The 26,572-nt window shown below is 37.4% G+C and overlaps 1 protein-coding gene across 2 annotated transcripts in view; it reads right to left on the reverse strand.

Moving 5' to 3' along the window:
* The window catches only part of UNC5C (unc-5 homolog C (C. elegans)), a 619,049-nt gene that overhangs the window by 272,739 nt on the left and 319,738 nt on the right, over positions 1-26,572 (reverse strand). For both annotated transcript variants that reach the window (XM_006900759.1, XM_006900758.1), the window contains exon 2: positions 7,482-7,703. In XM_006900759.1, the coding sequence (XP_006900821.1) occupies positions 7,482-7,703 (222 nt within the window). The remainder of the gene's footprint in view (positions 1-7,481; positions 7,704-26,572) is intronic.

A 26,572-nucleotide genomic window follows, 5' to 3' on the forward strand; every position in this document is an offset into this window, starting at 1 on the left:
TCAGATTTCTGTCTCTTCACAAATCCCTCTCAGGTTTCCAGTGTACTTACAGAGTCAAAAGTAAACAAAAGATGTAATAATAAAGAGAAATATAAGTTTAGAAAGAGTTCTAATTACCCCTCTTCTGGAACAAAAGAGGATCTGGAGTAAGTGTAGCATATCTGTGAAAGATTAATTTGGTGTAAAGGTAGTTTCTTCAAATGTGTGCCTAATGGAGTTTCTCTTCATCAGGTTCTCTTCTTACCTTTACATTTTCTCCCGTTAGGTTCACCTTTTGCTAGCTGTCGGGATGCTGGAGACCTTCAAGCATGAAAAGACTCCGATTCAAAGCACTAGCTTCAAGAATTACAAAGACCTTCACGGGAAAATTGGGACACAACACGATAAAGGCGGGTGAAAAATGGAGTGATACACAGTGATGCTCTGAACCAGATGTTTCCTAAGAAAAGGGGTAATTTTATTGCATAGCTTCTTTTTAGACTAAGGTTTTTGCTCAGTAGTTACAGTAGAAATTAGGGACTTGCTGGGTGCAGGATCAAGAGTGAAATCTTTGGAATAAGAAAATACCAGTTTATGTCTCATTTATTTCTTATACCTGCAAGCTAGGTGAGGTGTTTTTTGCTTTTGTTGTTTTTAAGTCCTCCTGTGCTCAAGTCTTCTCCTTTTTTAAAGGAGAATATTTTCTACTTTAATGCATGAAAGAAAGGCAGATGGTGTAAGACGTGAAACTTCTTTGTCTTTTTGCTTAATTGACAATATTCTACTAATGTGCTCAAAATTAAAGATACAAATGGAAATCTGGCAGATTATTTACATTTCAAACCATCTCTGGTTTTCTAAACTCCCTTGTGTCTTCATAAGGGAGAAATATTTGCTTTTAGAGGGTAGATCTTAGATACCATGGAAACTAGAGTTGAAAAGATTTCAAGCAAACACAACGCAGGCAGCCAAACCTGAGTCTTTCTTTAAAAAGAAATGTAACCATGTTAAGTATCAAGATATTTTAAAGGCAGCATAGGTAGTTATTACTTTATTACTAAGTCAAGTGTTTAAAGATTGAAGATTTCTAAACCATCCAATCTATGCTAGTTTCGACTTCTCTGTTTTTTACCTTTATATATATGCAAGAAATGTAAATGTGGGTTACAGTAATGGTAATGAATGATCTTTAATCAGTACATTTTGTTACACTCAATAATAGAGCTCTGCTCAGTGAGTACAAATAAGCATTTGATTCATATTCCAGAGCAAGAGCAACTACTTAAAGCTGTCATGATTTAAAAGGGAGGATTTTGTGAGCAAGAGAAGATCCTTGATTCTTTTTTGCAGTTTTATTATGTAGTAGGTTTTCAATGTGCAGCTACCTTTGATAGAGATTTTTCTGAATAGATATGATTTTTCTTTTTTGAGATGAGATGCTGCTAAAAATGCTTTGGATATTATTCTGAAGGAGAGGTCGCAATAAAAACGAACTTATTTGCAGCAATACCTCTGTGTTCTACTATCTAAGAACCAATTTGATTTTGAAAGTGTCTATTTGAAAGTGTATATTTCTTTGATTGAAATGTATTTCAAGACTTGACTATCCTTTCTTGCTATCAAAACCCGTAAGGCGCCCAAAACACTATAGTCAGATTGTATGTAGTAATGGAAGAGATGAAGTTTAAACGTTCATGTGAGTCTGGCTTTAACTCACTCCACTGCTTTGGTGGCCTTACATGGAAGGAATTGCACTGTCAACCAAATGTCAAGCAGTTTGAATCCACCAGTTGCTTCTTGAGAGAAGATGGGCAAACTTCTTCCAAGTAATTCAGAGCTTCTGAAAACTTGCTAACAGTTAAGCTATGAGTTGGTTTCAACTTAGCAGTAAGTAACAACAGCTATGGAATTGTTTCCAATGCTGAATAATGCACCATCAAGTTTTTGAGGCTGTGAATATTCATCAGAGGCCTATCTTTCATCCAACGGGAGCTGATGGATGTGGAGTATCTGCTTTCCAGTTTTTGTGATATTAGTGATATTGTTCTATAATTTCCACATTCTGTTAGATGACCATTTTTTGAGAATGGGAGTAAGTGTGGATGTCTTTCAGTCAGTTGGCCAACTAGCTGTCTTCCAGATTTGTTGGCACAATCTGATGAGCACATCTCTCACTCTAGAGACTAAGGTGCATCTGATCCAGTCCAAGGTCTTCTCAATTGCTTATTATGTATGGAAGAGCTTGACATTGAATAAGAATGACATGATAATTTATGACTTTGAGTTGTGGTGCTGAATGTACTATGAACTGTCAAGAAAACGAACAGATCTGCCCTGGAAAGGGAGAAACCAGGCTGCTTCTTGGAGGCGAGGGTTTTGAAATGCTGTCTCACATATTTTGGGCATGTTGTCAGGAGAGGACAGTTTTTAGAGAAGGATATAATGTTTGGAAGGTTGGAGGCACAGGAGAGAAAGAGCCCAGATTTGATTGCTTGATTGACTGTGGCAATGGGGTTAGGTGTGTCAAAGACAGTGAGGTTGGCTTAGGACAGGGAAAGGTTCAGATCCATTGTTCATGGGGTCACTAGGATCTTAGTTGACTCGATGGCACATAACAATAACGATAACCTTTCATTCAGTTAGCAGCTCAACGTGTGGTACACATACTACTGGAATCCAAACTCCTTGAATCCAGTTTTAGAGGCGAACTTCATTGTAAGCCATTAGCTGCTTATAATCTTTTGATTTCACAGTTTATCAAGTGCTTTAGTATGGTATAGGGGGACACTCTGGTGGCATAATGATTAGCACTGGACTATTAACACAAAGATTTGGAATTCAAAGACGGGGAATCATAATTTTCATTTGCTATTACTTAAGTTTTTACAAGTACACAAAATCATAATAGCTGTCAAAATCAATAATTTTATTTATAATTTTAACACCTCCAAAACTGTTGGGAGGTCACTATGAGTTAGAACTGACAGTATGACAATGAGTTTTGGAGTTTATTTGTAAATCCATCTATAATTTATCTCATTGCATTCACTGGTAAGTATGCTAAAAAAGAAAAAAAAAACAAAACAACTAACCCAATAAATGATATTAGCACTTGTAGTCATCCTTATCTTTTTACTAATATTACAGATAATATTTATATACTTCTTATACTTTTGTTGTTAGGTGCTGTCGAGTCATAGATGACTCATAGCGACCCTATGAACTAAAGACCTGAACACTTCTAGAATGTGAAATTTTGACTGTATACTAGGGAGTTACTTTGGGGGGGAGTCCCTTTCTTTTCTTTTTTTAAAAAAGCTATGAGAATGTGCTCACCAAGTTGTGCCAAGAAATCTGGAGAACAACCACTTGGCCAACTGACTGGAAGAGATCTATATTTGTTCCCGTTCCAAAGAAAGGTGACCCAACTGAGTGTGGAAACTACAGAACAGTGTCATTGATTTCACATGCAAGCAAGATTCTGCTGAAGATCATCCAAAAACGATTAGAACAGCACATCAGCAGAGAACTGCTGGAAGTCCAGGCTGGGTTTAGAAGGGGTCGTGGTACTAGGGATATTGTTGCTGATGTTAGATGGATCTTGGCTGAAAGCAGGGAATACCAGAAGAATGTCTATCTGTGTTTCATTGATTATGCAAAGGCATTTGACTGTGTGGATCATAACAAACTGTGGCTGACTCTGAGAAGAATGGGAATCCCAGAACATTTAATTGTGCTAATGCGAAACCTATACTTGGACCAAGAGGCAGTAGTCAGAACAGAGCAGGGTAACACTACATGGTTCAGAATTGGGAAGGGTGTACGCCAGGGATGCATCCTGTCTCCATACCTTTTCAACATGTATGCAGAGCAGATTATCCGAGAGGCTGGGCTCTATGAGGAGAATTGTGGCATCAGGATTGGTGGAAGGTCTATCAACAACCTCCGTTATGCAGATGACACAACCCTGCTTGCTGAAACTGAGGAGGACCTCATGCACTTGCTGCGAAGGGTCAAGGACTGCAGCCTTCAGTATGGACTGAGGCTCAATGTCAAGAAGACAAAGATTCTCACCACTGGACCAATTGGCAGCATCAGGATGGATGACGAAGAGATTGAGAGTGTTCACAGCTTCAGTTTGCTCGGCTCCGCAGTCAACACTCTTGGCACCAGCAGTCAGGAAATCAAAAAGCGTATCGCGATGGGAAAGTCTGCTGTTAGGGACCTCTCTAAAGTACTCAGGAGCAACAGTGTCTCTCTGGACACTAAGGTGCGCCTGATACAGGCCATGGTCTTTGCAATCGCTTGTTATGCATCAGAGAGTTGGACAATGACTAGGGAGGACAGAAGGAGAGTGAATGCTTTTGAGCTGTGGTGCTGGAGAAGGGTACTGAATGTACCCTGGACTGCCAGGAAAACAAACAGATATATCTTGGAGAGGATTAAACCAAGCTACTCCTTGGAGGCAAGGATTCTGGGGCTTAGTCTGACATACTTTGGACATGTTGCCAGGAGGGACGGGTCCTTGGAGAGGGACATCATACTTGGGAGGGTGGAGGGACGGTGCAGGAGGGGAAGACCCTCTATGAGATGGATTGATTCGGTGACTGGGGTAATCGGGATGGGTGTGTCAGGGGCGGTGCAGTTGGCGCAGGATAGAGCAGGGTTTAGAGCTGTTGTGCATAGGGTCGGTATGAGTCAGAAACGACTCGACGGCACATAACACCAACAACAACAATAATGAGAATGTGCAGCGCAACTGTGTTTTCCAGAAATGGTGATGTCTCACGATTCTTGTACTTTTTCCTTTGGGGCCTCCAAGCAGTTGGAGTTGGGATGGAGGGGCAGGAAGCTTCTGCAAACATCTGAACTTTGGCTGGGATGAGGGCTAGTGTTGGGTGAAGCCAGGGGTCCCAGACTGGAGAAGTGGGTGCCCTTGCAGCCACAGGCCTTGGAAGACTCAACCATGTGTGCTCCAATCTCACAGCTCCCAATTATACAATAAGACAACGGTTAAAAACCAGAAGGGGGAACCATTCCTGGGCATCTCAGACAAAGGCAGGCATCAAAACAGAGGCCTGTGGAAACCCCTCCCCCAAGACTTTGTAGCTGAGGGAGAGGATGAGTGAGAAAGAAGGGAGGAGCAGGCAAGGGGCACAGGTGGGAGCATGGTCCTCTTGCCCCTATCTTCTTTGGGGGGCACGCTGGAAGGTTTTTATAAAGCTTTGGATAAAATAAAAGACATTGTTGTTTTGTGTGCTGTCAAGTTGAAACTGACCCATAGCTCGCTGTTAGGTGGGCTTTCAGAGGCCAAGAGTCACATGAATGTGAGGAGATTGCCCATCCTTCCCCCTCGCCTTCTCTCCCCACCCCGCAAAAGAAGCTGGTAGATTCAAACCCCTTGACTTTGAGGTTGCAGTACAGCTCCCTACCAACAGGGCATCAGAGCTGTTTTACCTTCCACTACATCTTCACAGAATAGTACAAACATTGAAGCTGCCAAATCTTCTCTTTATTCTAACGTAACCTATCCTTAATATGAAAACAAATATTTCATATATTTTATCTTACAGTTGTATACAGAAATGGTTTTAATCATGGCTATAGGCATGGTAAATTAATTCTACAAATGCAGAATATACAACATGTTTCAGCAAAGCAAATGGACTTTTTGTTTGTTTTGCTCTGGGGTTTCGATAGGTTTAAAATATAGTTAAAATGAAAATAAAAAAGAAAAAGTAATATAAAAATAGTATAACATTGGGTAAAAGAGCTCAACATCAGAGCTGTTTTGTTTTTAATCTCTAATATCCCTACTACTAATCTCCATTACTTTAGCAAATACAGGCAGGCCTAAATAGGTTTGCATTCTCATTTTAGCATACTTTCTGTTCCCTCTTACTGCTAAAAGTGTATATGTTTGAATTCTCTGCAAACAAATGAGCTGCAACAAATAAAACTCAATTCTCTGGAGATACCGAAAACATCTGGTGGAGTTATTTTCTGAGTAATTAGACCAAGAGGTGGGGCAATTCCCTGAAGTATCCCTGTAGTAGGATACCCAGTCATTTCTGCAGCCATCAGCTCCCATGCAGTGAACATATTGATTCACAAATTGACAAACAATTCTGTAAGTGCTGCCACATGATTTTCTAAAACCAAGTATGTATATGCCCACATGCTCTTTTCAAGGAAATCACTTCTCAGTTCTTCCACAATCTGTTTTATTTCTTAAGTTTCAACACCTCATTATACTCTTTATGTTATCAGAAACACTGAACGTAGGTTTGCCTCAAATGCTGGTTAACTCTCTCTTGGTGAACCCCAAAATGGGTCATAAATAGAAGTTATCTACAATTTGAAAACATTGTAAAAACATGGATCCACTTCAGACATAGATATTAAATCTATAGAAGAAAATAAAACCATTTAAATGTTTCACTTTTTGTCATCTTGGGAATATTGACATTGACATCATAATATTTAAAGTATACATCCTAATAACATAAAATCTGGAGGGATCTGAGAGTGTGAATAATCATTCTTTATGTCAGACAGAAAATACACTTCAGCCACTACAGGTAGATATACACCTTTCCAATTTAGATATTAAAACCCCTCAAAACCTCGCAGAAAATCCACAACAATCGTTATCTATTGTGGAATCAAAAACCCCCAATATAATAAATTCTTCTTTATTTATAATAAATCTATATCTCACAAGTTATTAAAATATGGTTTCTCTTCACTATGGCTCTTATATCTTATTTCAAAGGTAATGTTCACACAGCCACACAATAAAACATTTTGGCCACAGCAGGGCAAGGCTACTTTGGCCAAGAAGGTGAATACTTATAAAGAAGCTAAATATTCTCCACACTTCTTCAATACCATTGGGTCACACTTGCCAATGTTTTCACTCAGATAAGGGAACAGAAAATGGTAAGTTAGTTAGGATATCTATTTGGATGTAATTAAGGATAAAATATTCCTTGAATCAGAAATGTTTGTAAACAGTTTGATATATATATGTATACACACATGCACACACACACACACATGTATATATATGGAAAACATGCATGAGAATTTACATTTTTGACAATTATATAAATCAGAATAACTTATCATTAGATAAACAGGCTTATGAGAACAAGGTGCATTTAACTATGATATCAACTATACTAAAGTGAAATGAAAAAAAGGTTTTCTTACTATGGACTTCTACATTCATTCTGCTTTTTCACCCTTTAATCTTTCCAAGCATGAATCATGTTTCAGCTCAGTGTAGCTCAAAAGGACTCAAGTAAATATATCTACTATATTTTTGGTTGGAAATGCACAGAATGAATTTATGAAATATTTAACAAATGGATTACGTTTTATTTAATCAAAGGAGAAGAATGCCATTTTCCATCTCAGCAATAGAAAGAATAGTATGTCAGTCCATCAAAGAAGTAAGTGAATCTTGGACAGCAAACAAAATGCAGTAAGAAACTCACCAGAAGTTTCGTCTACTCTCTCATCGACGATGTGGTCTTTCTGGTGAACCCACTCACTGTTGCACTTGAAGTAGATCTGGGTGGCGGGGCTGGCTTTGCAATACAGGTTCACAGGCTTGTTCTTCACAATGTAAGCCTCTTCAGGTTCAATAAGGAAATGTGGCAGAGGTTCAGGTGGATCAGATGGAAAGGTTTCTGGGAGTTCATGAAAAAAGTCGTCGTCTAGGAAAACAAGAAGAAAATGGAAAATGGTCAAAACAGTTTGCTTTTCAGATGCTTGAAATTTAAAATAATGATTCCTAAAATAACTAAGTAAGCCATCTGAATGGCTGCTATGATTATTATTCTAATTTTTACATGAAACAAACCCAAAAGTCATGGAGAATAAATATCTTGCCTTCAGCATATGGTTAGGAAATAGAACAGAAATTAAACTCAGTTTGCTCCCCTTCATAATCCTCGTTTTTGCAATATATGACTCTTTCTTTCACTACACATTGTTTCTCTTGTGAAAATATAAAAGAAAGAGTAACTTCTGTAGAAAAAAAGATGTTTGAAAAGTATCATGCTCATAAATCTCATATTGTTCTTGCAAACAAGCTTCTTGCAAAGCTTAATATGAAGAGCAGAAATGTAAATTAAGAAACCCTAAATTCCAACTCAAATTTATTATTGCTTTCAAAACATGCCTTGGAAGAAATGTTATTTTGGTTGCTGTTATGTGCCATCAAGTCACCTGTGACTCATAGCAACCCTATGTACAACACCCCTGAACCCTGCCCTATCCTCAGTCAACCTTACTGTCTCTGACAGCCCTACTCCCATTACTCCAGTCACTAAGTCAATCCATCTCATTGAGGGTCTTCCTCTCTTGCACTGTCCCTCTACCCTCTCAAACATAATGTCTCCCTCCAAGGACTGGTAACTCCTTGTAACATGCCCAAAGTATGTCAGATGGAGCTTCAGAAGCCTTGCCTCCAAGGAACAGCCTGGTTTCACCCTGTCCAGGATGAACCAGCTTGTTCTACTAGCAGTCCATGGTATATCTTCAGTACTCTTTTCCAGCACCACAGCTGAAAGGCATCAATTTTCCTTCTACCATACCTAGTCATTGTCAGCTTTCTGATGCAAAACACATAATTACAAAGATCCCTGAAAACAAGTGCACCTTAGTCTCCCGACTGACATTGCTTTTCTTCAGTACTCTGGAGATGGCCCTGACAGCAGACTTTCTCAATGCAATTTGTCTTTTGATTTCCTTGTTGCTGGTACCAAGAGATCTGATTGTGGAATATCAGTCATTTATTTTTTCTTTTCTTCTTCATTCATTCATTCACTCACTCACTCAACCACACAAACGTGTTCATTAATTTCAGAATTAACAAATGGGAAAATGTGATCTCAGAGCTCTCTAAAAAATAAAAAAGAATTAAAAAACCCAAAATACTAAAAGAACAACTATGTCGGTTTAAACACTAAGGTGACCCTGATTCAAGCCGTGATATTTTCTAATACAGCCTGTGCATCTGAATGATGGATAGTGACTAAGAATAAAAGAAGAATTGATGTCTATGATGTGTGGTGTTGAAGAAGAGTCCTGAGTATCCCATGAACTGCCAAAAGAACAAACACATATATCTTGGAAGATATGTAAAGAGGGTGCTCCCTACAATCAAGAGTAGAACAGCTTAATTTCACATAGATGTTGTCAAGAGGGATCAGTACCTGTAAAAAGGAATTCTACTTGGAAAGGTGGAAGGTCAGACAGAGAGTGGAAGACCTTCAACAAGACTGACACAGTGACTGTGATGGTGAGAATGGGGCAAGGTAGGGCAAGTTTAAAATCTCTTTGTCAGCAGGTCATTATGTGACATAATAAAGGCAATAACCCTGAATAAAAAACAGTCTTCAGAATTATGTTAAAAAACAAGTTAAAACCAAGTTCAGGATTATGTTAAATTGAGGCTACAGATGGCAAATAATATAAAATCAGCTAATATCATAGTAGGATCTGTTGTTGCTTGGTTACTTGGTCATCAATTTCAAGTCATAGTAACTCCAAGTTATAGAGAAGAATTGCATCAAAGTATTTCCTAGGCTGTAATCATTATGCAAGCTGATTGTCAGGTCTTCCTCTGATAGAGTCACTGCGTGGGTCTAAAACACAAAATTTTTTTGGTTAGTAGCCAAACATTGAAGTCATTGTGCCACTGGGGCTTCTTCTAACTTCTTTCAGTTGCTTTCAGGAGACCCTACATACAATAGAATAAAACACAGCCCAATCTCATATTATCTTTACAATCCCTGGTTTATTTGTGTCCATTGTTGCACCCAACATGTCAGCCTACATTGCCATTGTGCTGGTTCTCTGCTCTTAGAGCTTAGCAGGATCATATGTGAAATTATCCTTCTAAATGCCACATGGTGACATGACCAGAAAAATGTATCCTCACTAACAAACTACTAAATGTTATCATGAATAATAACCTGACTTTAAATGATGCTCACGGTGATCAAATATAACTGTTCCCATGATCCTATTCTAATACCACTAAATTAAAAAAAAAACCCCACAAACAAAAAAACCAAACCAAACCAAACATATCCAAATATCATTTCAGGTATCTGTACACTTTGAGGTATGTGTTTCCTTAACTTTATATTCTGCATGAATTAAAATAATAAAAACCAAACTTTCCTATTAACAAAGTCTTATTTATGTTTCATTAAATCCAGGTAAGAAGATACTTTACAATACTCAATACTCTGTCTCATTGACATCACGTTGGACCTGACTCATCGCAAATGCTCTAGGAGGTTTTCTGAGGCTGTAAATCACACAGGAGGAGACCAGCCATCTTTCTCCCTCGGAGCAGTTGGTGGGTCCACAGTGCCAATGAGGAGCAGTGACTGGGTTAACAGTGCAACTGCCTATGAATTATGGCACCAGAGTTCTTTTCTTTCAAAACACTACAAACAATTCAAATTGGATATTTCTCTCCCTATGAGGAATAGAGGAGAACCAAATTGTGATTAATTTTTGAGTTGGTGAAGGACAGCATGAATAATTTTTACAAGTATTTTATAAAAATGCATATTCAGTAGCAAATGGAGGGTATGGTATTGCCCAGAATGATGCTGTTCACTAAACTGTTACCTTGTATTGGGACAGTCACTCATGAAGCCGACTTATGTCTATTAGTAAAGCTGGTCTTATAAGCTGTTATAGAATAGTGACTTTTTGTCCCTGCCTATGTTTTGCCATGAAAACTGCCTTAACTTACATCACAGACAAAACCAGATTTCAAACTTTCATCACAATTATAAATTCCTACCACTTGCCTCTAAACAGTGCTTGCCTGTACTTCCTATTCTTATTTTACTTCATTAGTTTGTTTTTTCTGGCAGGGCATCATTTCTAGTTTTTCTGTTGTTGAACATCAAGGACCCAAACTGTCAGTGTACTCTCAAACAACCTTGTTTCCATCAATTTCAACTTCCTTAGTCACTATGCAAGAACATTCAAGACTGCTAAATAAATATAGGTCAAAAAAGGCAGAAGGCTGGAGAAGTGAGCTATTGACAGATCTCTCAGCACAAAGCTGACATCTTGAAGTCCTAACCTAACCTATTTTTTTTTCCTGAAGCACTTATTGCAAAGATGGACAGTGTTGATGATCAATACGGTTCCACAAAATATCAAACCTGAAATTCCACACAAGATTTAGTCATTGTTCTTCACTTACGATTATTCAGGAAGGCATAAGGTCAATTAGATAGCTTTAAGACTGGTGTGTGTTTAGACAAAAACAAAAATGTGTGCCTGCATTTCATAACTATTTAAGCACATATGGTATAAAAAGCTTCAGAAAGTGAGACTTGTCACTTTACAAGGAACAAGGAATGCAAGACATGAGATAATTGTATGCCATTTACCTTACCCAATAACAGCAAAACTACTCTGCATTCACATCCTATTGTAAGATTTTATACAGAGACACAAAGAATTGGTTATCACCTCACCTTACCAAAGGATATATTTTACTCTTTCTTCTGCTTATTTAGTTGTAAACTACTTGGAAGATGAATGGAAGCTGAGAAGGTTACACATAAAACTTCAAATAAAAAAGCCATTTAAATGCTGGAGGAAAAGAAAATGTTTTAATAATATATTTAGAAAATGCATAGAGTAACTAATCTTATACTTTCTTTATTTTGAATTTTAAAACAACTGTGTGTAGGTAAAGATAAATACATCTATTTCTTGATCTCAGAATTCATAACAGAACTTGCCATTTCAAAATGCTTGGTAAATAAGACTTAAAATGTAACCTGTGTATTTTTCAAGTAATCTAGTGTCCCTTTTACATACCATTCTAGTTTATATATGCACTTATCTATTAACTTTGTCACAGAGATATGTCTTCATGATATTAGTATATAGTAGTTTGGAGTTCTGGTGGCCTAGTTTATAGGGAGTTGTGCTGCTAACCCAAAGTCCTCACCTCTGGCTGTTTGAATGCACAAGCAGCTCTACAGGGGAAAAAAAAATAAAATAGCAATAGCCTCCCAGGCAACTTAAAGATTCAGAAAACCTGCTGGAGAGTCAACTATGAGTTTGTTCCAACTCAACAGCAATGAGAGTGAGTGAATGATATGACTGTTTATTACAATTCTTATAATACATATGTATAAACCCAAACTCATTGCCATACAGTTAAACTCAACTCATAATGACTTTGGAGGACAAATTAGTAATGTAGTAGTAGTAGTAGTAGTAGTAATGTTGTAGTAGTAGCAGTAGTAGTAATGTAGTAGTAGTAGTAGTATAAGTAGTTGTAGTAATAGTGGTAGTGTGTCAAAAGATGTAATGCCACATCTTTTTCTTGCAGAGAGGCTGGTGGCGTTGAACCACTAATCTGTGGTTAAAAGCCTAAAACTGAAAAAAAAAAAAAAAAAAAACTGAAAAAAAAAAGCCTAAAACTGTACCATTAAGGTTCCTTCTCATAACTGTTGTTATTCTTGGGTGCCACTGAGTCAACTACAACTCAGATCAAATCTATGAACAACGTATCGGAATCTTTTGCTGTCATGTGTCATCCTAAGAATCTCCATCATTCTCAAACCCATAGTTACAGTCAGTGTACCAATCCATCTCATTGAGAGTCTTCCTCTATTTCTTTGACCATTCCTTATATGGTATCTTTTCCGAAGGACGGACTCTTCTTGACAACATACTAAAAGTAAGTGGGATATTTCACTGTCCTTACTTCTATGGGGTACTCTTTTTGCACTTCCTCAAAAAAAAATTTGTTTGCTCTTTGGAAGTTCATGTTGTTGTAATGTACCATTGAGTCGCCTTCCACTCGTAGCGACTCTATTTAAAAGAGCTCTGAACTCTGACCTACTGTGAGCTAGTCTCATTGACTCTGAGACCTCAAATCTTACTGCCCCAGTTATTGTGTCAATCTATTTCATCCGGGGTCTTTCTCGCCTGTGCTGTCTCTCTACTCCTCCAGGCATGATCTCCAAGGACTGGTCCCTTCTGGCCACATGCCCAAAGTATGTGAGACAGAGTTTCAAAATCCTTGCCTCCAAGGACAAACTTGGTTTCACCCTCTCCAAGACAGATCTGTTTGTTTTCTGGGCTGTCTATGATATGTTCCATACTATTCTCCAGCACCACAACTCAAAGGAATCAATTCTTCGGTCATCCTTAGTAGTTTTCCAGCTCGCTGATGCATATACTCTTCTCCAACAGAACAGTACAGAAGTATAAATTCTTCTTTGATCTTCTTTATTCACTTTTCAACATTCAGAGTCACAGGAATCATTTGAAAATACCATGGCTTGCATCAAGTTCACCTTATTATTTCAAGAATATCTTTTCTTTTTAGCACTTTGGAGAGGTCCTTGACAGAGATTCCTTCACTGCTGCATAGCTTTTAATTTCTTGACTGCTGCTACCTTAGGTGCTGATTACGTATCCAATGAAAATGAAATTATTGACAACTTTAAATCTTAAATTATGCAGAGAATTATGAAAAGAAGATGGAAGGAACTCACAGAGCCACTTTAAAGAAAATACTATGTAGATACTGAATAGTTTCAAGAAGTAGCATATGTTCAAGAACCATGGGGACTGAAGGAAGAACTCATGTAATGTAAATGTGCTGGATTCATATCATTAATGCATTTGAATTATGATTTTGGTGAAGAATATTGACCTTACCGTGGACTTTCAAAAGAAAAAAAACCACACATCTATGTTGAAAGAAGTATATCCAGAATGTTTCTTGAAAGTCTACATAGTGAGATTTTTGTCTCACCTACTCTGGGTAATTAATGAGGAGGGGTCAGTCCCTGGAAAAAGACAACTTGCTTGGTAAAGTAAAGAGTTAATAAAAAGGAGGAAGAAGATGAACAAGTTGTATTGACACAGTGATTTCAACAAAGGGCTTCATCACTGCAGCAAGAGTGAGTATGGCACAGGGTCAGGTTAGCATTTCCTTCTGTTGTTCAGAGTCACAGGTGGTGGAAGCCACTCAGTGGAATGCCAGAACAGCAGCATATTTAAAGTTACACCTTGGGTAAGTTCACAATACACAGCGCGTTACACCACTCTTATTAATCAATTGAGGTGTTGGTGGAATGGCATTATTAAAGATCATTTGCAAGAGCTTGAATCATCAGGATATATATAGAAAGATGGGACAGATATGACAAAACACTAGTGGGCTGATTTTTAGAGGATCACAGGCTGTTGTGTAAGTCTTCTCCACTTGGAACAGATGGCCTGGCTACCATGCCCAAACATAGATGTTGGCCCAGATAATTACTCTCCCACCACCAGTTAAGCGTAGTGTAAGAACACTTTCCAAGGCTTGCTCTAGACAAGAATGCTAAGTATCAGCCTTAATTTTCAGATAAAGCAGTATTTTCAAAAGTTTCTTTTTATGAAATTTTATTTTAAGACTTTCTTTTCTGTGATAAGTTTTAATTACCAAACCAGCAAGCCAATTCTTTTCCATCAAAATCTTAAAGGATAATTTCTGAATATTGAAATGTTCATTACAGTTATATATATGAAATGAATATATAGATACTCATTTGCAAGTACTACTAATGCTACATGAACAGTTGTCTACACAGAAATATTCATTTGCTTCCCACAAGTCTACTTTTCAGTTTAGGCAACCAGTTTTAAACAACCATTGTAAAATTTTAAAGAACTCAAAACAGATGATAAGTGTTTTCCACAAGCAGAGTACTTCTTTGAAGATGGGGGCTATGTAATTTTCATTTTTATATTCCATAACACTAGCATAGTGCCAGGCACATCTTAATTGTTGTTAATAATCACTTAGTTAACCCTTAACTCATGGAGATATCATGCACAACAAAATGAAATATTGCTAGGTTCCATGCCACTCAGAGAATCAGTTACAAATCTTGTTGTTGATATGTCCTTGGAGGCAAGGATTCTGAAGCTTCATCTGATATACTTTGGACATGTTGCTTGGGAGGGTGAAGGGAGGGCACAGGAGTGGAAGATCTTCGATGAGATAGATTGATTCAGTCACTGGAGTAATGGGGATAGGCATATCAGAGAGAGTGAGATTCACAAGGGATGGTTTAGGGCTGTTTTACATAGGGTCGCTATGAGCAGCAAGCAACTCGACAGCACATAAAACAACAACAACAAGTATCTTCAAGACAGAAGTGACCCAAAGGTGACCCTCCAGTGGGTTTTCAGAGGCAGTAAATTGTGTGGAAGGAAACTGACCATCTTTAGCCAGTGAAACAGCTGGTGAATTAAAATCATGTGTTTTTGGATTGGCAACACAACCCCACACCGCTAAGACCCCAGAGCTCCCTAGTTGCAGGTCAGACTCTTGAGATTCATAGGTTTTGGGAAGTAAATACCAGGTTATTTCATCCTAATTTTCTCCTAGTCTGAAAGGTCCACTCAAACCTGTTCAGCATCATAGCAACACTCAAGATTCCACTGACAGATGGTATCTGTACTTGAGGTTCAATGACAGAGAACGAACCTGAGTCTCATGCATGAAAATTAAGAGCTCTACCACTGAATCACCAACCTTTTACAGGCACATTTTAGAATTTCAGTTAAAACAAACAACTCATAAGAACTTGAATATTAGAGCAATTACATCTTTCATTTATAAGTGATTGACAAGATATTTTAGAATTTATCATATATCAAATTAGTTTACAGTAAGAAAATATCACACCAGTAGTTCTACCCATAAAGGACTGTCTACAAAATTTATGAGCTCCATTATAAAGCACAAATGTGGGCCAACTTGCTTAAAAATGACAAAAATAGTAGATGGTGAGATAAAGCATTAAACCAAGAGCAATTCTGTATAACTGCACGGGACACATATGCTGTTGTTGTTACGTGCCATCAAGTTGCTGCAACTCATAGTGACCTTACGTACAACAGCCTTAAACTCTGCTTTGTGCTGTGCCAATCGCACTGTCTCTGACACACTCATCCGATTACCCTAGTCACTGAATCAATCCACCTCATAAAGGGTCTTCCCCTCCTGCGCTGTCCCTCCACCCTCCCAAGCATGATGTCCCTCTCCAAGGACCAATCCCTCCTTACAACATGTCCAAACTATGTCAAATGAAGCCTCAGAATCCTTGCCTCCAAAGAGCAACCTGGTTTAACCCTCTCCAGGATGAATCTGTTTGTTTTCTTAGCAGTCCAGTATTCTTCTCCAGCACCACAGCTCAAAGGCATCAATTCTCCTTCTAACCTTCCTAGTCATTATCCAACTCTCTGACATAGAACAAGAGACTGCAAAGACCATGGCCTGTATTAGAAGCACCTTAGTCTCCAGAGAGACACCATTGCTCTTCAGTACTTTGGAGAAGTCCCTAACAGCAGACTTTCCCATCACAATATGTCTTTTAATTTTCTGGCTCCTGGTGCCAAGCGTCTTGACCGTGGAGCCAAGCAGACTAAAGCTGTGAACAATCTCAATCTCTTCACCACCCATCCTGATATTACCAATTGGTCCAGTGGTGAGAATCTTTGTCTTCTTGACATTGAGCCTCAATCCATAATGGAGGCTGCAGTCCTTGACCCTCTGCAGCAAGTGCTTCAGGTCCTCCTCAGTTTCAGCAAGTAGGGTTGTGTTATCTGCATAACGCAGATCATTGATAGATCTTCCACCAATCCTGATGCCACATTTCTCATCATAGAGCCCAGCCTCCCAGATGATCTGTTCTGTATACAGGTTGAAAAGGTATGGAGGCAGGACACATCCCTGGCATACACACTTCCTAATTTTGAACCATGCAGTGCTTCCTTGCTCTGTTCTGACAACTGCCTCTTGGTCCAAGTATAGGTTTCATATTAGCACAATTAAATGTTCTGGGATTCCCATTCTTCTCGGAGTCATCCACAGTTCATTATGATCCACACAGTCAAGTGCCTTTGCATAATCAATGAAATGTAGACAGACATTCCTCTGGTATTCCCTGCTTTCAGCTAATATCCATATAACATTAGCTACAATATCCCTGACCCCTTCTAATCCCAGCCTGGACTTCCATCAACAAAAATCAGGTGACCTCCTTCATGAAAAATCTGAAGGATGAAATAATATATTTGTAAACGAATATTAATTTTGAAATATCCATTTTGTATTTCCTAGTTTCTTGTGTTGATCACACGTGTTCTAGAAGACATCGATTCAGTGTGAAAAAGTGAAGACTAACCAACTCTTGAAGCAAGTGTATTTGCCATAGTTTGCAAGTGAAAATGTGATTACGGCCTACTGTGGCCTCCCCTTCTGCACACTTCATTTCCCATCCATGGGTCTGATCTTATGTAAAAACCAGACTGAAGATAAAATTTTCGAATTCCACCTTGAGTTGGCAGACTATTTACATAGTTCAGTTCCTAGCAAGCAATTTCTTTTACTATACACATAACTGAGCTTTTTGACATTTTTAAGTTCATGTGTCAAAATTTAAAGTCATAAAAGAACAATTTGATTTTTCACCAGAGAGCTCAATGAGAACATCTTACCACTTATTCCTTAATATAAATATATGAAGCTTTCTTTTGAAGTCTTTGGGGTGATAACAGGAACTCAATTTGTGTCTAGCAACTTCAGACTGCCTTTATTTTTTGCTAACATTGTATTTTCCTAAAGGGTTACATATTTTGTATAAAAGCACATGTCAGTTGCTGATACTGCTGTTATTACATTAGTTAATGAAAAAGAGTCTGATTGATTAAATTGCTAAACAACTTTTCCTCAGATAGTTAAATCAAATTAAGAAAGCATAATTTCCAAGCTTACTTTTATCCTGTACATTAAATTTAGCATCTATGTTAAAGCTGTAATTGCTTTTTTGATTCAGATATTTGTTTTTTTCTGATACAGGTTTAGTTTTCTACTTTCTACCACTAACTGATAGTGTTATTCTTATAATAGTGCTATTTTTATCTTAATATCAGGTAAATTTCAATATGCCTTTGAAATTTCTTTCTCCATGAAAGCAGACCTTTACTATTATCTTTTATAACCATTGCTTTTTTCTATTCTATACAAGAAGAGAAAGCTTTGAAAAATGTATTATTTTTATAGACACTTATTCCTCCTAATTCTTGACAGGAAAAATATTATACTAAGAGCATCAATCAGTAATTTTTGGCTTCTGGTTTTAGTGCTTTGTATCAAGCCTTAATTTTCATCAACTTAATACATAAGTTTCTATATTTCTGAATCAAAAGATTGAAACTATTATTGCTTATATCATAAAATATAGGACCATTATCTCTTTGTCTGAGACCTGAAGCATATTCTTCTGAAATGGAATTTACTTTCAAATGATTCAAGAGCAATTTAAAATGAATGACTGCAAAGCTAATTTTATCTGCATTTGGCTACCCATCCATCAGAGAGATAATTCCTGATATATTACGACAAAAGGCAGCTGGAATTAACTATTTGAGTGAGATTTCAGCTTATTTTTAATATTCTTATTAAAACAGTCTCCAGAAGACAGTGACTATGGATTATACTTCTAGCAACATATTAGTAGAGTCATCATCTAAGTTTAGATATTTGAATAATGCCTCAAATGTATTTTACAGTTTAGAGATACTCAATGATTTTTTAACTTCAAAGGAATAAAACCCCCCTTTTTAAAAGAAATACTCACAAATTATGTCCATATGTTATTAAACATGAAAAAAAATTAGTAAATTCTATGATATACATTTACCTCTGGCCCATTTTAAGTTTTTACAACCTATGACTTTTGTCTTTCACTCTGTTGCACTTTGCATAACTTGGACAAAAATCATTTCTGTGGCTCAACTTTTAGACAAAAAATAGGCAGGCGTATAAGGTGAACAATAACACTAGGAGGCCCCTCACTCCCTTAGAACAATCAACCACGTAAGGACTGCTCCTTAAGACAGTATGTGTCCAAAGTATATGAGGCCTGCTGTCCTTGGAAGGGGATATCATGTTTGGAAAGGGGATGGATCAAGAAGGACAAGAAGACCCTCAATGAAGTAGATTGACAATATGACTGCAACAACAGTCAAGTACGTGAATATTGTAGGGATAATGCAGGATAAATAGGCTCAAGCATAGTGGATATTAGGATGATAATTCAGGATATGGCTAGGTTTACTGCTTTTCTAGGGCCACTCTGAGTCAGTATAGACTTGATGACACCAAACAATAATATAGTGATGTACGTTTACCTCTTCCCTGGAAAATTCTCTGCAATGGTCGGTTTTATATGTCAACTTGGCTAGGTTTTGCTCTGAAGGTATTTTGTACACTTGATTACAAACCATAATTAGTTAAATTTATTGTTGTTTTGCACCATCAAGTTGCCTGTGTCTCATAGTGTCCCTATAAACAATAGCTCTGAACCTTGCCCTATCTTGAGCCAGTGTCACTGTCTCTGACACACCTACCCCCATAACCCCAGTTACTGTGTCAGTCCATCTCCTCATGAGTCTCCTTCTCTTGCACTGTTCCTTCACCCTTCCAAGTATGATGTACTTCTACAAGGACTGGTCTATCCTGGCCACGTTCCCAAAGTGGGTGAGACGCAGCTTCAGAACCCTTGTTTGTGTTTTTTGTTTGTTTTTTTTTAAAGAATTTATTATGAATTTTATTTTGTGGTGAAACTTTAGCCAAATATATGTTCTTGCTGTTGTTATTATTTAAGTATTCATCTCTTTTGTGTCCATTGTTTCAGTTATTATTATAAAAATATTTTAATAACTCTTTATACATATTTATTCTAGACAGAGCTTTAAAAATTTAAGTTCACAAAAGTATATCACTGTGATTTCTCTCTCTCTACTTTTGCAACTCTGCATATTGTCATTAAGTATGTACATATACTACACCACCACAGCTCTCTTTTCAATATAAAGCATTGATATCTATACATGTATGTACATTAGCTGATAGCTTATATTTTTCTGCATTGATTTTTTAAAATATTTAAGCCTAAAATGCATGTAGAATTCCTTTTTCTTTCATGTAATTAACTTATTTACCAAAACCATATTCTTTTGTGTTTATTTATTTTTTTCATTTTTTTTAATTATTTATTTATTTTGTTCAATATAGTTTGTTTATTTTTCATTTCAATGAACATCTACAGAGATTTTGGAATTCCATTCATTCAATGTTGCACCCTTATCCCCGCACAAACCTCTCCCCCCTCCCGCCCCCAGAACCCTTGTTTTTAAGGAGAAACTTGGTTTCACCCTCTCTAAGACAGATCAGTTTGCTCTCTTGGTGGTCCGTGATATGTTCAATACTCTTCTCCAGCACCATAACTCAAAGGCATCAATTCTTCCATCCTATTTAATTGTTGTCCAACTCCCTGATGCATAGCAAGTAACTGCAAAGACTATGGTCTGGATAAGACACACCTTAGTCCCTAGACTGCCATTCATTACTCTTTGGCACTTTGGAGAGGTTCCTGACTGCAGACTTCCCCAGTGCAATTTGTGTTTTATTTCCTGACTACTGATGCCAAGAGTATTGATTATGGAGCTGAGTAAGCTGAAATTGTTAACAACCTCAATCTCTTCACCACCTATCATGGTGCTGGATCTAATGCAATTGCATGATAGGTCTCAAGAGCAGTGTTGTGACTTCTTTGTGCCACATCTCAATTTGTCTGTGACTAATAGGAGGTTGTTACCTTGTCAAGTGGACACAAGAAACTGTTCATCACTCTCCCTACAATTTCATCTCCTTTCTCTTTCCTAAAACTTACTCATTCTTCAGATACATTTTAGAATTCCTTCATCTAAGGGCCTCTCTACTCCAAATATTTCCTGCTACCATTTTGCATGGTAACCCTGGAGGTACTGTGGTTAAACTACTTACTGGTAACTAAAAAGACTGATGGTTCGATTTCACCACCTTCTGTGCAGGAAAAAGTTTTAAAAGCCTGCTTTTATACAGATACAAAGGCCTAGAACCCTAAGTGACAGTTGTACTGAAGTAGTCCTCTAGCCTACAGATTACTATGGGTTGGAATCAACTTGACAGAAGTGGGTAATCATCCCCAATCATACTCTGCTCTCCTTTCTCAAATTTCTTTCTCAGTAGACAGCAAATTCAGACTGAGTGTGTATCTTACTCATTTTTGCATACCTAATATCTGGTCAGTGCCTAGGCTAGAACAGTGGCTTTTAATTTTTCATTTTAACTTGCTTTTTTTCTGAAGAAGTTCTGTAACAAAAGATAGAAGCACAGAAAAGTTCATCCAATCATGTAAATAATAATAAGTTAGAAGAAATTCTTTCATAGAATTTAACAGAAATATACCAAATAAAAATGTTCTGTACTGATTGTAAGTATGAATCCAGGTGGAAAATGTTAGCCATTCTCCATGCAAGTGTTAATGCATGAAGTATATACAGTCTTGGTCTAAATATATTCTTGCACTAAAAAACAAAGTCAAATCCAAACCATTTTGTGAGGGGGAGATGATATTATACATCTAATTACAGGACCATGATCTCAGTGTTCAGCCTCTTTAATCTTTGGACTTCATTTGACACTTGGCTTCTTGGCATCAGTCCCTCCTTTTTGAAACTTCTTCCTCTCTTGGGACCGGTGCATTAGCACTATATTGTCTCATGTACTACCCCTTCGACCTTTCTGTTTCTTTGCTGCCTGAAAAGAAGGCAGATACTTACCAAAATTCTCTCCTTTAGTCTCTCCCTTGGGCATCTCCTCCACAAGACTGACTTCAATTACCCGATCATGTCAGACACAACCTTCCACATCACCTCCCTGCTCTGCCTCTGCATTAACTTAGAATTAAATTAGATTCTTCCAAGGCCAAAAATGACTCATCTGATCTGATTGCTGCCAACCTCTATGTCTCACTTCTTATCTTCCCTTCCTTTTGGGACTGTTTTCTAGAGCCGTATTTATGTCTGTGACAACATCAAACCCATTTCCACCATAGGACATTTGAACTTGCTTTTCTGTCCTTTAAGAGAGCTCTTCCTATCCCTTGTCACTTAGCTTTCACCTGGAAATGTCTTCTTTTCAAAAAGAGCTTCTTTGACTGCCCAATCTCATAACACTCTGAGTCTTTTGTATTATGTATGTCTATCAGAAATTGCTTTATTTACTGTTAGTACTTTATTTACTACTCCCACTAGATGTCAAGTTTCACAGGAACAGGTACTTGGTTTATCTGCCGAATTTCATCAACTCAACATCAACATCATGAGAATTTATCTTCCCTGCAAAACTAAAATTCTTGACTGAGCTTCCTCCTCAGTTATGACTCCACTGTCTTTCTTATAGTTGTTGTTGTTGTTGTTGTCGTCGTCGTTGTTGTTGTTAGGTGCTTTCAAGTCGAGTACAAACCAAAGCAACCCTGTGAACAAGAGATCTGCACCCTGCCCCACCCTGTGCCACTTCCTGATGCAATAGAACCCATTGTGGTGGTCACTGCCAATCCACCTGATCGAGACTCTGTCTTCTTTGGTGACCCTCTCTCTTTACAAGCATTTCTTTATGCTTCCTGTTTTGTTTTTTTTCCCTGAGCATTTCTTCTAGTTACACATAATCAAAAGCTTAAATTTTTGTCTAACAATCCCAGACTAACACGTCCAGGTCATGCCAGCTCATATCATCACTCTCACAATCAACTCCTATACTCTTACATTACTACTCCGTAAGAGATGTTTCCCACTACTTTTTATCTTTTTATTCTCTTTGTACCAGCCTACTATGTCTTCATTCTCATCTACTTACATTTACTGCCTTCTAGCCATAGCTGACCTTCCCATGGGTTTTCACAAGACTGTAAATTGCACTTGAGGAAATTACCCATCTTTCTCTCCTGGAGCCACAGGTGAATTCAAACTACCACACAGGTGCAACTTCTGGGTTCACAGTGCAACTCCATATGGCCCACACCCCAGCTCTCTTGAAGACACACGTTGTGTTATTAGGTCCTGTCAAGTGCACTATGATTCACAGCAACCCTGTGAACAACAGACCTGAACTTTGCCCTATCCTATATCATTCTCATTATCCTTGATGTGTAATGAACCCATTGTTACAGTCACTGAGTCAGTTCTCCTTGTTTAGAGGCTTTCTTCCTTTCTCTGACCCTCCATGCTTCCCAGCATAATGTCTTTTTCCCAAGGACTAGCTCCTCCTGACAATACATTTCAATTAAGTGGGATGAAGTTGCCCCATCCTTGCCTCAAAGGAGCTCTTTGGTTGCCCTTCCTTCAAGACAAGACTTGTTCTTTCAATCGTCCATGAGCTATTCAGCCCTAGTCTCCAACACCACAATTCTATGGCATCAAATCTTATTTGTCATCCTTATTCATTGTCCACTTTTTGGATGCATAGAAAGCAAATGAAAATGCCATGGCTTAGATGAGGCACAGCTTTGCCTTTAAACTGGCATCCTTGCTTTAAGCACTTTGGAGAGGTCCTTGAAGACAGATTTGTCTAGTGCAATATGTCTTTTGATTTCTTGACTGCTATTACCACAGGTGTTGATTGTACATCCAAGTAAATCCAATTGTTGTTGTTGCTGCTGTGTACTGTACCATGGGAACCAACCCATATGTGCCCTACACCAGATTTTCAGAGGCAGTTAATCACACGGAAGGAGATTTTCCATCCATCTCCTGTGGAGCAGCTGGTGGCCATGAACCTTGCCTCAGGGATTGCAGAGCTGATTCTTGGCACCTTTTCCCATCTAATATGATATTGACAACTGGCCTTATGATGAAGAATTTTGTCTTCTTGATGATGAGATGTAATCCATATAGAAAGCTCTACTGGAATAACAGTCTGCTGGAAACTCTCAAGCCTAGAAATCCATAAGCTTAGTCCTAAAATTATAGAATTTCTATATTTTTGTCACCTTTCTACCAAAGGCAAGTTTTGTGATTCTATATTTTATAATCATAACTTTATTTTTGCAACTCCACCACTGATCTTTAGTAGGCACAAAATGCCTTACTTCTCATTGATTCTCTAATATGTATTCCAATATGATTTAAAAATCTTTTCTTGTCCTCCTAGACAAAGTTGTCTCTTGCTGTTCAATTGTAAATATCCTTTGATGCAAGTTGAGAGCTCCACTCTCATTTTCTTTATTCCTCACTGTGGCTTGGTAGTACGATAAGCTCACTAGGCTCTAAAGCTTTTTCTCAATTCAAGTGAAGTCATCTAAAAGTGCTTATTTTGAAAACTCTGATGAAATGAGTAATCTATGGAGATAGACTAGTAGTATAATAATTTAAGATACCAGGGTATATAACCTGTATGTCTAAAGTCTGTAGTTATTTTTATCTATTATAGGAACTTTTAAATATACACAAAATGTTAGAATAAAGAAATCCAAGTGGCTGGCAGCTTTAAGGATTTTTAACAATGTACGGACTTTGCTTCATAAAAAATAAGAATATTTTAAATGTATAATATGTAATTTATGCTTAAAGTTAAGACACTAAATCAAACTACTATCTGCATTACAATTATTACTTAAAATGGTCTCTCTAATCATAGCATTTTATTTTGTAATATATTATAAATTCTAATGTTATAAATCCTAGCTTCTTCATCTCTTTTCCAAATTTCTTGGCATAAACTAGTTAATATACCAAACCTGCATGTTGGTATGTTGTTCTGTGTCAACTGGTTTTCCATCAATTCCTTACTTACTCTTAAAAGCCAGTGTACTCTGTGAAGCTTGAACTTCTTCCTTCACCAGCATTGCTTCTTGATCACACCCTACTTCCTGAAATGGCTCTGTGTAAGACAATTCCTTTTGGTACAATGACTTCTTGACAGTGTATTCTTTATATCTTTCCTTTGATGTTTCCTGCATCATTTTAGATTTTGCCCATAGAATGCTTCAGTATTGTCACTTGAAGTTTGAATTTGTTCTTCAGTTCTTTCAGCTTCAGAAATATTGAGTGTGTTCTCCCATTTTTGTTCTCTAACTACAACTCTTTTTGTGTATTTTCTTATAATACTTTGCTTTGTCTTCTCATATTGCCACTGCATTTTATCATTAACTTTAGAGTTACCTAGTTAGCCCGTCCTTACATAAAAACCCATTGTTGTGAAATCAATTCTGACTCATAATATCCCTAAAGATCAGAGTGGATCTGTCTCATAAAGTTTCCAAGGCTCCTACATCATTCTTTCAGAGTTTCCCGTAAATTTGAACTTAAAATCTTTCATTTAGTAATCAAGCACTTAACCATTGTCCCAAGAGACATTCTTTGTACTTATACATTTAAATGTTTATTATGTTTTCTTGGAGCTGTATATGTGTATGCTGAATAAATGACTGCATGACTATTTAGATGTAATGAAAAGATGCAAAGACTTTGTATTTATGCATTGGTTACAAAACCCTCCTCTGTGCTTAGAGACAAGAATTTGAATCTCAGCTTTATCGTTTACTGTATACGTGATTTTTTCCAAGTAATTTCAGTTTCTGTGACTGTAATAGTAGTAGTTATGTTAGCATTGAGATAGTAAGAGGTTTGTAAAAAATAAAAGAAGTGACTGAGCTTCTATGGAGCTGGTCATAGCATAAAAACTTCACATATGAACATTACTTTATTATTTTTTATTTGTACTTTTCTTGTTGATAAGGTACTTCAATCATTTTCCTCAATATATGAGCTTTAATAACTCTTAAATCCCTCCTTCTGTAATATCGTTTTTCTTGTGCCTGCTAACTCCCGCTATTCTAAGTTTGCCTCTTCTGGAAGTCATTCTCCACTTTTCTAAAATTCATTGATTGCACACTCCCTCTGTTACTATTACACATGGCACTTGCTGCATAGTAAGATATCATACTGATATTTTTGGTCAGTCACTACATAGAAAGTTTATTAGAACAAACTTATTTTATCTCTAAATCTGCAGTACCAAGTCGTGTTTACAAGAATGAGGGTCCAAATAAGTAGTAAATAAAAAATAATGCTACTTGACTGAATGAATGAGTATAACAACTCCTAAAATTACATTCTCTGGCAAAGCTTTTTTGCAAGAAAAAAACAAGAGATACTTAATTTTGTATTAACACTTTCTTAATAAACAATTCATTCTTTCCTATAATCGAACCCAATGCCATCAAGTCAGTTCAGACTCATAGTAAACCATGCCCCCTCCGCACTAGACTTTGGAGGTGGGAAGTCGAATCATAATGGGAAGAAACCGATCATCTTTCTTTAGAGGAGCAGCTGGTAAACCCAAGTCATCAAAATTGTGCAATATTTTGGTTAGCAGGACAAAACCATATCGACTATGCCTCATAAACTCTTGATGTCTTTCCTATATTGCTCACTTTCTTATCACTGTCACATCAGAACCAGTGTGGAAACAGGTTTACAGAGACTGTAAATCACATAGGAGAGGACTGCCGATATTTCTCCTGTGATAGATACATAAAATAGTCGTGTTTTATCTTATGTCTTTTTGTTTATAAATCTAAGGCATTTTTTTAAATGAAAATCTTTGAATTTTCTTCTTGATGAAAACTTTCTT

The sequence above is a fragment of the Elephantulus edwardii genome, unplaced genomic scaffold, assembly GCF_000299155.1.
Source record: "Elephantulus edwardii isolate Elephantulus edwardi_28Jun2011 unplaced genomic scaffold, EleEdw1.0 scaffold00294, whole genome shotgun sequence".
In the NCBI taxonomy this organism is placed as follows: domain Eukaryota; kingdom Metazoa; phylum Chordata; class Mammalia; order Macroscelidea; family Macroscelididae; genus Elephantulus; species Elephantulus edwardii.